At 31.9% G+C, this 14,709-nt stretch overlaps 2 protein-coding genes across 2 annotated transcripts; both read right to left on the minus strand.

Moving 5' to 3' along the window:
- Positions 1-35: 35 nt before the first annotated feature.
- On the minus strand, positions 36-10,955 carry LOC100652147 (peroxisomal hydratase-dehydrogenase-epimerase). The gene is made up of 13 exons (XM_048409450.1): positions 10,775-10,955; positions 9,298-9,424; positions 8,681-8,787; positions 8,156-8,329; positions 7,573-7,730; positions 6,810-6,942; positions 4,286-4,297; positions 4,006-4,104; positions 3,795-3,921; positions 3,192-3,298; positions 1,947-2,120; positions 505-653; positions 36-359 (listed from the first exon to the last, which is right to left on the minus strand). The coding sequence occupies exons 1-13, from the start codon at positions 10,865-10,867 to the stop codon at positions 224-226; spliced, it is 1,596 nt and encodes a 531-aa protein (XP_048265407.1). The 5' UTR covers positions 10,868-10,955; the 3' UTR covers positions 36-223.
- A 1,218-nt stretch (positions 10,956-12,173) lies between these two features.
- Positions 12,174-14,597, minus strand: LOC100643900 (15-hydroxyprostaglandin dehydrogenase [NAD(+)]). The gene is made up of 6 exons (XM_003398287.4): positions 14,288-14,597; positions 13,956-14,082; positions 13,758-13,867; positions 13,322-13,495; positions 12,959-13,116; positions 12,174-12,619 (listed from the first exon to the last, which is right to left on the minus strand). Exons 1-6 carry the CDS (start codon positions 14,378-14,380, stop codon positions 12,481-12,483), a joined length of 801 nt encoding a protein of 266 aa, XP_003398335.1. The 5' UTR covers positions 14,381-14,597; the 3' UTR covers positions 12,174-12,480.
- Positions 14,598-14,709: the final 112 nt, after the last annotated feature.

The following is a 14,709-nucleotide window of genomic DNA, read 5'->3' on the forward strand; positions in this document are numbered from 1 at the left end:
CATATAATGTGAATAATCTATCTGACACGATAGGCTTTCGCTTCCAATAATTTATTCGTTTTAAGAAAAATATCACTTTTACGTTACATATGCTTATATGTAGCTTGCAGTTTGATAAAGTACTTCAAATACTATTATTTGAATTTCAGTAGTTTCAGTGGTCATCTTTAAGTACAAAATGGGACAAGTCAATAATACAATATAAAAGATTAGTCATTCATCTTTAGAGATTCACCTCCACTTTTTTGTAAGGTGGAAACTCAACAGCGTATGGTGGTTTTTTGCCTTCAATGACCCAGACAGCTCCGTTTTCACCTCTCATGAGAAACTGTATCATGCCTCTTCCTACGTGTTGCGTTCTGATGATATAAAAACAAAAACAATATTCTGTAATACCATTTATGTTACGTTAAGAGCATCATCTCATTTCCTCTATATTCAAACAGCTTCAGATTATGTTCAAAACTGTGAAACGAAGTGAATAACATGTAAGCGAGTACTTACGATTGTATCGGCAGTGATTCTAGCAGTGTTTGAACAGCATTTTTTTCAACAAAGTCTAAACATTTCTCTGTCACTTCATCCAAAAGCGTCGTTGCCGTGGCACCAGGGCAAAGTACAAGAATACGAACGCCAGTTTTGTCAAAGTGTTCCTGAGACGATCAGTGTAAACGTATAAATTTTTAGGGCAGTATTCTTGTGAAATTACAAAAAGTATTTCTATACACTCTCATTATCCAATGAAACGTTACTTCTTTATCAGATTCCACCTTTCATTTACATAGCATTAAATTTTTCTTTGTCATACGAAACTACTGTCAAACGTTACGAAACGTAATACATTTACTTATCAAATTCCACTTTTCATTTACATGGCATTAAATTTTTCTTTGTCATACGAAACTACTGTCAAACGTTACGAAACGTAATACACTTACTTATCAAATTCCACTTTTCATTTACATGGCATTAAATTTTTCTTTGTCATACGAAACTACTGTCAAACGTTACGAAACGTAATACATTTAATTATCAGATTCCACTTTTCATTTACATGCCATTAAATTTTTCTTTGTTATACGATATTACTGACAAACGTTATGAAACGTAATGCATTTACTTGGAATCAATTAGTTAGTATATAAAGGCTGTAATAAATACGACGTACAAAATGGAAATTCTTAAATAAACCAATACATATATGTACATATATATATTATCTTGAATAGGGCTTACGATATATAGCCTGTATATAAGAAATTGAATCGACACAAAGTATTTAATGTATACTTGTTAATTCTAAATTTATACTTAATTTTCTGAAAATGAATCCTATGACAAAACTGGCAAAAGTTATGGCCACGAATCTCTATTAGTCATTTCTCCAATCTGGCAATATACATTTGTTTATACAGGGGTGATGTACGGTAGGCGTTAATTCAGCACGTTAAAGTAAAAAAGGAAATTCATATAAACACACACTGAGTATCAGCTTGTTTTCGAGTTTTGTGTTTATTCTGTAATGCGAAATTACTTAAATGAACGATTGATTTCGTGGCAAACGGATGATAGATCGCGTTGATATTATTCGATTCATTCAATCCATAATCATTCTATTAGCTACGGTGGAATTAAAAAGTCTCTTGTTTCTGATACGTCAATTGACAGCGTTGAAAATCTTCATCAATCTGGCGACCAAAATTGCCTATAAGTCGTAAAAAAAACAAACTCGACGATCTACGATGCCTTGTTGGAAAATTGGGACAATTTCACTGAACGTAGGTATGTAACTATTATAGGTAAACACAAAACAAGCTGTTATTCAAGAACGAGGTCATACGTCGAGAATGTATTTATGTGAACGCTTGTTTTTTATTTTAGAATGCTGAGCCAGCTCTTATCGTGCTTTTTACGTGCCCGACCCATTCTGTATGCATTATAGTTACCTGTATGCAACGACTGAACGCCAAGACAGTGTGTTTGCTGGCACAATAAATAGGTATTTCAGAGAAGATTTTCAGAGCCACGATCGATGCGATGTTTACTATGGTGCCTCCTTTGCCACCTTTGTGTTTGCCCATATAATCCAAAGCGAGCAAAGATCCTTGGATTACGCCGTTCTCAAATTGAAACAATTAATGCAATTACTAATCAAAATCAATACCAATTAATATTATGAAAAATTAGTAATTAGAAATTAATGTCATTACCAATGATGCTACAGTGGTGTTATGTTAGTTTCTAAACTGAGTTTCCAGAAAGACGAACTCATCAAATGCGTGTTAACTTCGTTGCTACATTACATAAGTATATGATTAATATTCTATCGTGAGAATGATATAAAAAATGGAGACAATTTGTGGAGAACACAAATGCGCCTTCTGAATGACACAATTATTAGCGTAATTATTACTATGAGCTAGTATAAGCTACATTAGTAGCAACAGCAACAAGCTAAATTATTACTATAAGCTACAAACGAAAATTTACGGATACAAGGAAGTACAGAATGTACGTAATGTATGTAACATAAAAAAATATGTAAATTATCGAAGGCAAGGAAAAAAAAATACAGAAGAAAGATTCATATACATCCACGGTATATTCAATAATTTTGCATTAAATTTAAAGTCTGTTATAGATTTAGAGAAATAACTTGTCAACTGTCATCTGAGATATAATATATTCAGTTGAAATTATTCAGTTTTTCTATAAACATCATAGAAGCTATTCTTCGTAACCAGTCGATCGTCATAGCGTTAAATGATTTTTCAACTTTACAACATGAAACATACCAATGCATTTGTCATGATAATTGTTTCAATCACCTTGTATATGATTTGAAACTGATGTTAATCGCTTAACCACGTCTCTTTTTTTTTTTTATAGAATTTTTACTTTCTAAAATTTTTCGTTAACTATATTATCTACATCATTAATATTGTAATTTTTCTACATACATATATAATAATACAAAATATGCGAATTCGAAATAGTAATATTTTTAACGTGAAGCAAGTAAGAAACGATGTTATTTCCTCGGCTTTACAGTATAAAGTATGCAAATTTCAGAATATGCTTATAAAGCTAAGGTGATCGATAGTGTTCTTCGTCGATGAATACTTTAACTCGCTCTTCTCTACATCTCAACAAGACTGTGATATTATCTTTCGTAAAAATGTTATACTTACAATGTTCACGCCAATAGTTTGCTGCCATTTTAAGTCATTAAGTAAACCAGCATTGTTGATAAGAATGTCCAGGCCACCCAGAGTGTCCCAAACTTTTTTGAAGGTCGCTGTAAAATTACAGTAAATCGTAAATGAACTGCGAAAGAATAAATAAATAATTATCCGTTCCTAGATCTCAATTAATGATGCGAAGTAAGATTACATTATCACTGTTATGAAACGCGATTATCATTATACCATTAGTCAAATTAGAAATAAATTTGAAAATATATACAAATGTTACGGGATATTTAATACGAGTATATAAACTATATAATTTTAATCTATAAAGTCAAATGACCGACAAGAAACTATTCATTCCAAAATAGTGAACGACAATTGTATCTGATTTCGCACATTCTTTGATTGGATAGTTACTTTATGGAAAATCATAATTATCAATAACGAAAGATTTGATGGATACGTTGAATCGAGAACCCAAATAACGGGGGGAAAATGACGTTATTTTGAAAAACAACAGAGAACGAATATAAATACATCTGAATGAATCGAAAGTATATTTTTGATGAGAATAGCTATGTGTAGTAGCTTATTTCAAAATACCTTCAAATTGTTCAGCATTGCTTACATCACATGGAAAATATTTGGCGGTTCCTTTGCCGAATTCTGTTTCCAATTGTGACACTGTGATTTGTACGGACGAGTTGTCTAAGTCAATGATAGCAACTACCTATAAACGATATCATTACTTTTAACAACTAATATGATCGTGACAGGAAGGGAAGATTTTCATGATTTATTTATGAAAGTTTACCTTCGCCCCATCTTGCAATAGTCTCTCAGCATAAATTAAACCGAGTCCACTACCTCCACCGGTGATCAAAACGGTCTTGCCTTCTACGTTGTTCATTATCTGGAAAGAAATTTTTCCTCTTCATTGTTGTTCCGTGAAGAAAAGAAGCAAGAAAACTAGAGAAAAAGATCCTAAGCAAAGAACGTGTAACGTTCTTTCTTTCAGAGTTCTGACTTCAACTAATTTATTGAATTGGATTTATTAATCTTCTGGACTTGATGATGAAATATCACTCTCTTACATGCTGACTATACTTTCAGTGTTCTTGTTTACGACGATACGAAGTGCGAGAATAATATTTCTCGTTCGCCAGTTCTGTACGATATGTCTATTGCTCGAAAAGGTTTTATAAGGTAACTAAGATATATAAGATTTACGACAGAATCTTCCTATTGGTTGATTTGCAATGATAGTGATAGCAAGAAGTAGTGGGAGAAGATCACGTTTGTGACGTTGGTGGAAGACTACGGTATTTCTTATATTTTCATATTATCATCTAGCATCTATCTTACGTGAATATGTATTTTGTACTCTTTTTTAATGTATTATTCATATTGAAAAAAAGAAAATTTTGTGGAGAACGAATTCTGCCGTATTTAGGTTAATATTGCTCTTATTTAATTGTTCAATGGATGAAAAAAAAAAATACAAATTTTCGATTCGTCATTCTGTCTTATGGAGCTATTTTCCATGAAACATTTTTCTCGATTCGATTTCGTTCGAAACAACATTTCCTATTTAACGATAATTGGCAATATGTACATTGAATAACGATTTATACTGTAACTATCGTTAGTTATCAGTGTCGATATCTAAACTGAAATAAAAAGCTACGGACTCGAGAATTGAAAATAAAAATAAAGATGAAAAAATTCGAATAACTCTGAATTAAAAAGAAAAACATCGATAACCAATTCCATGAAACACTTACCGTGATTTTTGCAAACTATTCGGTTTTCCAGTAAACGATATGAATGGATATTCGAAATCAAAGAAGGACTGATTACAGAATGAAATTGTGTAAAATAATATATGTTTTGGAAAGATTAATATGGAGCAATATGTTATATAAAAGGGCATATACATAAACACGTAATGTTGATTAAAATGTAAGAACGTAGATACAGGGGATTAATTTTAAATCGAAAATCTAAGTTATCAATATTAAAGGTAAGCAAATTTGACTAACGATAAGAAGCTTTCTTGATATTGTCGAAGGCTATCCTGGCAGTTTCTTACAAAGTTATTTATATTTCCTTGAGTGAATCTGCATATTCTTTGTTCATGCACCAGCCTTTGTGATATTCTTTTTTGTTCTCTCCGAAAAGTATTCATATGATTTTGCTTAAAAATGATTAGTTTGAGAGAGATATGTTAATCCTATTTTTATTGGAAGATAAGAAATCAACAAGGAAACATGAACACGGGAATAGCGTTTTGCAATGCGATAAGTATAATAAAATTAATCAGTCTTTGTTATGGTTAGCATTTAACAGCAGAAATAGCTTGGATGTTCGATTTCAAATTAACGCCCTGTATATGTAATAATCTGTCTTACTTCTTTCTAATCTGATCCTACACCCGCCTTTCGTAATATGAATAATCATTTGATAAAAATAAATTGCGCACAGTTAGAATGAATACAATATATTTTCATCTTTTATACTTTCATATATCCTTTTCTTCTTTTGTTTTAATTATAATATACATTACATCACGCTGTTACTTATAGCTGCAACACACGGAGACACTTGAAACATTATATAATAAACAAATTAACGTAAATCATATTTATTATTCTTTTAACTATGATATTTTATTGAACAGTAAGATTTATTATAAATTTTCAATAACCATTTCGTATTTTATATTTTAATATTAAAAAGTGGAATTGCAAAAGATTTGTCCAGCATCTGCTTTTTATTTGCAATAAAGGTAGGAGCATTTAAAATATAATAAATCACGGAAATCACGCGTGTCTTAATATCAGGGTGTATGATTAGTTCCTTTCTTAAATTATAGAAAATTATGAGAAAAGAAAATACACATACAGAATGTGCATAATATGCAAAGATATACAAAACATCCAAAGCATTTATAGTACTCGTTATACTACTTGCTAGGTAAAATAATTATTTACCTAGATCATATTCTTTCGATTACATATCCAATAATACGAATATTATATACATAATCAAATAATAACACTTACAAAATAGTAAATATGAAATATCTACGTGAATTATGATTCGATTGTTGTACATATTGAACTGATTACTTTAAGGGATTCAGGAAGCAATAATTATCGATGTATATTTTCTTTCCTTAAACGTTAATAAGGAAGGAAATTACAAGCAAAATTAAAAATTAAAAAGATTAAAACTTAAAAAGAAAGACGTACTCAACTTACCTATATAGGCTAGACTTGGATTTTTTAAACTTAATTTACATTTATAACTAAATATCAGAGTACAGTCATATATGTACATGAACGTGAATCGCTTATATAGAGAATCGTGATGTCACAAAGATGGCAGGCAAGAAACGCGCCTTCCCAAGTCATTCAAATATCGGTAAAGTTTCAACTTAATTATTTTTCTTAATAATTAAATATATATAACGAAAATATTATTAATATAAATTTTTAGTAAAAAAGGAAAGATACAGCAATCGAATTCAACCGATCTTTGCTATCCAGAAGTGAAATTAGTATCTAATTGATAATATTTTAACTAGGTTTCTCTTTCTGGTTACATTAATGTTTATATAGGGACTTTTAAGGCGCTATAACTAGGAATTTCGATCGCGTATGCAGGTTGATTGTTTTCGATGACGTAAATGGCGCCGTTCTTCCCGTGTTCGATTAATTGGATAATAGCAGTGGCTACATGTTCTGGCCTGTTAACAAATATTATTTCATTCAAATAGATGCATTTTCTAATGGAATCAGACGAGTCAAAATATCATGTGTACATTGAAATTAATATGTGAAATAATTACTTGAACTATGATAAACTATTCTTTCAGACATAATAAGATAAGATAAGATAAGATATGATCTATATTTGTTTAAAAGCAATTTATATCTTGCTAGTATTTTAATTATTGGTATTTATATATTATGTAAATATTTTAAGAACACCAAACAATGATATGTTGTTTAATCATTGTTTAGTATGAATGGAAAATGAAAAATCGGTAAAGGAAAAGGAATTTTAAATAAGATATACATAATTTACTTTCAATAGAATTGAAATGATACGTAAAGAAATAGCCAAATTTATGTGATATTATTTTCAACGAAAGCTGTAAACGTTAAAAGTTTTATCAAGATTTTCATAAGCTACTTCATCTGCAACGACGAAATAAATGAGTTTTTCGTACGATAATTTTGCATAAAGTTGAAAATCGAAGAATTGAAAATTAGAAATGTATAATATTGCAAATAAACATATGTTCGATATGTTGTAGCTATTTTTAAAAAAAATTCATGGAATTTTAATATGAAAAATTGTACTCTCTGCTTACGGTTGTTTCTGCATAGTGGCCATTGCCATGGCCGCGGTTTCTTCATCGAGAAGATCCATAGCGTGTTCTTTGGAAGACATAAATCTGGCAGCCATAGCTGTGGTCGTTAATCCAGGGCATATTGTCAGCATACGGATACCGGTTTTCTCATAATAATGCTATGTTGGGGAATAAAATGTATTCTTTCAGAAATCTTATCCACAGAAATGGCAGTTGTGAGAATATTTTTTCACTCCTTTAAGAAGGTACGCACTTGCATATTTACATAGAAATTACAAGAGCTTATTGCGTAGATGCGTATGTTCTATTTTATTTCAAAAGTGTCACAATTGGGAAAAAATACATTTTCTGAGACATCTTAAAAACTTCAATTTTATGTTTATTTTAACTTAGAAGATATCGCGAAGCTTTCAGAAAATATGTCCAAAACGTATCCAGAATATTGTTAGACATTTTTTAAATACCTTTGTATTGAGTACGAGACATGAAAGCAAAATAAAGTACAAAGTATTCTCATGTATTTTAAATTTCCATTTTTTGTACATTGCTATTCAAAGCAGAATTTTTTTTTTTGCTTTTTTACCTTCAACGACTGAGTGAAACCGACAATGGCGTACTGCGTCCCGCCATAAATTGGCGCTATAGGGATGCCCTCGAGGCCAGCTACAGAGGACATGTTTACGATGACTCCACCATTGCCACCCTTATACTTCCCCATAATATGTAATCCCAAGATAGTTCCATGAACGATGCCTTTCTACCAGCGGCAAACAAAACGGTATTAATCCTTAAAAGCTAGCAACCAAACAAATCACTTTTATATCATCATGGGTTATTAATTATTATGACTATTTATCTTTTATTTTTATCTCTTGATGAAGTTGCCATCGAAGAAGCTGCTGATATTTTAATAATTTGAATAAGCTATTTGAATAAGTTCAAAAAATTAAGAAAGAAATTCTGTATTTGCATACTTATTGCCAATTATGTAAATGAATTTAGAAAGCAGAAATTTTAGTCACGTTATCACCTTAAGTAGCAAAAGTTATATATATATATATTTATTTATTTGTATAAGATTTATATATAGGATGCAGAAATCTCTTACGTAGTTCACATCGACCATTATTTCCCAATCCGCGTCGTCCATAATGCCCGCGATGTTGACGAGAATATCTAACGTCTCGTACATGTCGATAACTTTTTTGAACGATTCTGCGTATAAATTAAATTTATTATATAAATTATTCGACATAAACTCTTACACTCGATAAACATTAGGAATACAGGTGGATTTATAAAATGCAAATTTTATTAGGGATTGAAACATGTTTATGTCAATGGGCAAAAATACCTAGATATACACAAATACATAAAAGCTACGTAAACATTATATATAAAGTGTCATGTATCTTATTATCATTTCATTCGTGGTAATTGACTTTAGAGTATATTATCTAACAATTATCTTCACGAAATTTTCTATCGTGATCGTCGTTTGTTTGATAACATTGATTTAGAAGAAAACGATCGTTCCATCGGTTCCAGCTTATATAGATTTATTTCAGTATTATGCTGGAACGTGCTTTCGAGATGTATCGGTTATTATGATAATACGATTTTTCCTTTTGTCGTGTGCTCTCGTTTCTTACGACTGCGATAATCGTATTTAAGCAATCTAAATCTTATCAAGAAATTAAGAAAACTTCAATAATTTGAAAGTACCTTTAAGTTTTTCGCTCTTCGACACATCGCAGGCGATGAAGATAGCGCGGTCTTTGCCAAACTCGTTGTTCAATTCAGTGGCTGCGCTCTCGCCACCGGAATCGTTCAGATCCAACAGAGCTACCGTCTAAAATACATAAAAGTACATTTATCACGCTCAGCTGGTTTGCTCAGAGAATTTGGACATTTACCATAGAATACTTCTATGTCCATAGGAATTTGAAAAAATTGGATGAAGAAAGATTGGCAGGGACAGAAGGACCACCCGATCTTGTCTAATCGAAACACGTGTATGATCGAGTCTTCTGACTCAATTTTGAATTAAAACTTTGTGTACAGAGTCAAACATAGACTCTACGGATAAACTTGACTTTGAAACTGAACTGTGATCCGAATGACTGTGATTATCGATGTAGTCGCTTGAAAATCATGTTTACCCCCAAATGACTTTCTTCTTCTCCTCCCAGGGGTCAGCTTGTCCATAGACAATCTCAGTCTGCTAGGGTTACCGATTGGGACGTTATTCCAAAAGAATTAGAATCTCAACGATCCTCGCGACTTCCCCATGGAATTCGTTATTTTCGAAGCAGAGATGAAGAATTTGTACGAACTCGTAGGGTGGTCCTTCGTACTGTTTCCGAAAATCTCTTCCAAGTCCTGATTTTAGATGTGTAGTGTTCTCACGACTTTTGCCCGATCGATCGATAAGCTAATCTTGTATCTTCTTTTCGAATATTATCACCAAACCGTCAGATAAAATCCAGAAGAATCTCTTATCTGGTGTTTATCGATATAATTATTTATAATTGGAATTATATACATACATACATATATTTCTCTATACTAATTTTAGAACACATTCTTTCAGACGAATTCGCGTGTAGAGGACTTGGCAAAAATCGAAGGTCAAGTTAGTTGCGCGTGGCTTTTGTGTTATTTCTCAATAAAATTTTCCACCTACATACAAAGCTGCCTTTATCTGCTATTCTTAATCCTATGGAGCACTTTGGCCACGATGTTAAAATTAACTTATTATCTACTGTATATTTTAATTGACTGTAATTAATCAGTTGGGATAATCAAGGTGCTGCTATCGCTATAAAATTATATAACATAACATACAACATTATGTAGCATTATATAAGTTATTGCTCTTAAATGGATTAAGACGAATAATCAGAGAGAATTTCGATTTCTAACGCTGTCGCTATTTTCAACAGCTTTCTATATTTCAATCTCACTCTCGTTCTACCAACAAACAAATGACTTGTACGATCAAAGATGATATTCAACATAGAATCGAGTATGCGTACCGATAAGTATGTTTCCATATTTTGTTGAAACTTAGGATATCTCCCAACGTTAGAAAAATATAATTGCGTGGAAAATGAGCGAAAGAACATAACAAGATTAAGAATCGAAACTCTCTGGATTTACTATATAACCATCGTTGCTACAATTTATTAAGTTTTATTACCTTCGCTCCATTTCGTAGGAGTTTTCGGGCGGCGCAGAAGCCGATTCCGTTCGCCCCGCCGGTGACGAGCGCGATCTTACCCTCGATGTTCATGATCGATCGCTGGCAAAGAAACGAATGTTTCCCCGTTTTATTTCTCACCAGATAGGACGGTGGTTCCCGCGGCGTTCACGCGCGAAACCTCGCGAATCGAATATATCTTGGCGGCTGGCTCTTACGGCGACAGGTGACAACGGTGACCGATGAAACACGAGAAATCGAGAATCAATCGTACCGAGATCGAATGTCTTTCTTTCGTGGTCATCTGACGGGTAACGTGACCGCGAATCTGCGGGTAAACAGGATCGAATTATACGCCGATCGATGGAGAAAAAATTCGGCACGAGGTGCCACGGTATCCGCAAACGCCGTGTTTATTTCTGTCGATTTATTGAGTTACAACGCTGCGTAAGAGGAGAAGTATTATACAGGAAATATTTATTTGCTGGCGAAAGTACGCATTAGGTTGATGCATACGAAATTATCAAAATATTTGAGGGAGTCTGCGTATGATTAACCAATTAGCTGTTGCGACCTCTTTGAAAAGCGTGTACCTAGTAAAGTAAGCGACGACGAGTATACTCGTCAAACACAGAGTACGCGTGGCTGTTACAATATAGAATTTTACATTTTAATTTTATTACTAACAAGGATGGTCGTAATACAAAATATTGTCATTTCTTTGTGACGAGTATACTCATTAAAAACAGCTAACTATTATATAAGTACATATGTAATCTTTCGACTTAAAACTTAATGAAAAAATTTAGAGATAAATTAGATAAAAAATTGATCAAAATTTGATATATCTGATATATGGAACCATTCAAGGCGTTTATAGAATCAAAGGAAAACAAATAGATCCAGGAATTTAATGTCGAGAATATTTGAACCGATTATCAGGAGACTTTGCGAATGTAGAGTATAAAAAATATTTAATGAGATTGTTATATTAAATATACGAGTTTCTTATAGTTTACAATTTCTAAGGATAGTGATTCTTAATGATTTTAACAATTATTATTCGAATTTACTTGATTCTTCGCAAGTGCTCCATTACAATAGACCTTTTATGGTAAATAACGTAACTGCAGTTTAAAATTAATTTTTTTTTTTCAAATTTTTATATCTCGTGGAATTTAGCGATTCGTGTAAACACATGACAAGATCAAAACGCATCATACAATATTTTTAAGATAAAGTACATTTGCATTGAACGTTCACTTGTCTATCAGTATTTGGAAAAACGTGAATTTGTACAAATATTCATAGTGTAACCATTCTATTAGATTTGGTCGTTAAGGGACGATTAAGATGAAATAAAATTACGTTATGAAGATCACATTATGAAAAAAGAACATTCTTGTTTCCATTTTTGCAGTTGCTAACATTTTATTTTACAAAACTTTATAAAAATATTTGCATAAAACAATATAGAAAATTTTTTTACTTTGCCAGTCCATAAGCGCGATTAATACATTTGCATTTAAGATAGTTTGTGATAATGTATTAATGTATTTGTTATCAATCGCGAAATATACCGATTGATTAAAATCAATGATTACGGCGACGACCGATAAAATTATCGTATTATCGATGGATAAGAAATCACAAAAACTCTACGTGATTTACACTTATAGATTTCGCAAATATCGTACATTTTATCTCTAAAGGGGACGCTTCACTAAATTATCGAGTGTCTGAACATTAACGATATAAGGCGGTTGCCCATCATGTACCAAACATATAGCGCCATTTTTTTCTTTCTCTATCAACCGGATTATCGCTTTCGCCACACACTCTGGTCTGTGAAGATGAAAGATTAGTACAAATTAATAATTATTTTTACATAAGTGGCTAAACGTCTAAAGATACCGAAGAACCTTATCTTTCCCGCTTATTGTTTTCAGTAAAGGAAAGAATAATCATTATTACGTATTTATTTCAGAGAAGTTCATTAGCAACATGAATACTCTAACGACAATTGCTTCGTGCTTGTTAAAAAATTATTACGTTTAGATTGTTGTGAGTTTAGTTGTATAATTATTTTGCATTTCGATTAATAGATAAACCCACTATATGAGTATTAAATATTAAATTATTATGATCCTAAGACGGCTATTTCATATTTCCTAAAATACTTACGGCTGGTTACCCGATGTTCTCAAACACATCAACGCTCTATTAACGTTAATGAAATTTAAATGTGGATTTTCAAAGTTGTACAAGTTTGTGGTTAAGGGAGTATTTGTACGTCCAGGGCACACCAGCATCATACGAACGCCAGTTTCATTGTAACTGAGCTGTATAAAAGAATAGTATATTTTAAGTATATTTTAATGTTTTCTTAATTTAATCGATCGTTGTAATATTGATATTAATTTCTTAAATATTGTTCAAATTATTTAATTATTTAATAGTATAATAATTATATAATATATCACGCTTTAAGAAACTCCGTGTGTGTGTGTGTGTGTGTGTGTGTGTATTCTTTAAAGTTAGTTTTACCGCTAAACTGTTGGTAAATCCAACGATGGCATGTTTCGTTGCGGCATAAATTGGATAATAAACTGCAGGTGCGAGTCCAGCCATGGAGGAAATATTTATTATTGTACCACCTTTACCACCTCTGTGTTTACCCATTGCATCGATGGCCTTTAGAGTCATACGTACGAGTCCAGTCTGCAATGATTATTAATTAGCGTCGAAACGAATAGTTAATCGAATCACATGCAAATGAAATCGATCGACTCTATCGGGATTAATTACTTGGCCGTTGAAAAATTCATTACAAAAGCAACTAGCTGAGTATTGTATTAATTTTTGCATATACGGTATCTAATTTTTACTAGTATATCTAATTTCTCACGAATGCATAAACATCTACATCTGTAAGTTGAATTTATTTATTTACAATTGAAAAAGCATACGATGATATACTTACGAAATTCACATTTATCATGCTTTCCCAATTTTCTCCATTGGTCAAAACTCCTGCACTATTGACGAGAACATCGAAGCTCCCTAACAATTGTTGGATCTTTTCGAAGCACGCTGTTTGAATTAAATCGATCTATTGATTTTGATATTTTTTTCTAATGAAATAGGCTTCAATTTACTCTTGTTAATTATAGTATCTTACCATTTACTTGCTCACTGTTTGTGACATCACAGATGAAGAAATCCACACGGTGTGCACCATGCTGAATGCCCAATGTATCTGCTACGACTCTTCCATTTGAGTTTGGTAAATCCAAAATTGCCACGAACTGAACAAAATTATGAATACAATTTGAATAGAAATTACCAGATTTTGTATCAGGATATTTTTTTACTTCGGAATTTTCTTCGTTTCGTTAAATTTAATACTCGAACGAAAATAACCAGATTGCGAACGTATCTAACAAATTTAAATTTAAATTTAAATTTTCATCCTTACCACCAGCCAAATTTTTACAGTCAACAAAGAATTACCTCAGCCTTGGAACTCAAAAACTGTTCAGCACAGGTGCAACCGATACCGCTTCCTCCTCCAACGATCACTACAACTGCGTGTCTCACGTTCATTCTTTCAGCACTCTTTCAATCACTTACTGAGAAAATTCTTAAAAGTACTATAATTAAATATAATCAAACACTGTCGAAAGTTCAATTAGAGTCTTTTACTCTGAATCGTTTACATTGAAGTTTCCGAATCATCCTATTTATAGGCCTAGTACTTGTGTACAGTTTTAGATATATAAATGACAGTTATACAACATAGACTACTTTCCAGATGAAGAAATATGGATGTGTTGAGATATTTTGAATTGAAGTATGTCTACAAGTGATTAGATATGTCAACAAACAAGAGAGATCTATATATATATATATATATATATATGTATATATATATA

The sequence above is a fragment of the Bombus terrestris genome, chromosome 10 (assembly GCF_910591885.1).
Source record: "Bombus terrestris chromosome 10, iyBomTerr1.2, whole genome shotgun sequence".
Taxonomy (NCBI): domain Eukaryota; kingdom Metazoa; phylum Arthropoda; class Insecta; order Hymenoptera; family Apidae; genus Bombus; species Bombus terrestris.

Coding starts and splice junctions, on each gene's coding strand:
- LOC100652147 (XM_048409450.1), bottom strand. CDS start 10,867: ATGAACATCGAGGGTAAGATCGCGCTCGTCACCGGCGGGGCGAACGGA. Junction 6,943..7,572: donor GCCACTATGCAGAAACAACC/GTAAGCAGAGAG, acceptor ATTTGTTAACAG/GCCAGAACATGTAGCCACTG. Junction 360..504: donor GAATCACTGCCGATACAATC/GTAAGTACTCGC, acceptor TTATATCATCAG/AACGCAACACGTAGGAAGAG.
- LOC100643900 (XM_003398287.4), bottom strand. CDS start 14,380: ATGAACGTGAGACACGCAGTTGTAGTGATCGTTGGAGGAGGAAGCGGT. Junction 14,083..14,287: donor TTTTGAGTTCCAAGGCTGAG/GTAATTCTTTGT, acceptor AATTTTGTTCAG/TTCGTGGCAATTTTGGATTT. Junction 13,868..13,955: donor AAACAGTGAGCAAGTAAATG/GTAAGATACTAT, acceptor TAATTCAAACAG/CGTGCTTCGAAAAGATCCAA.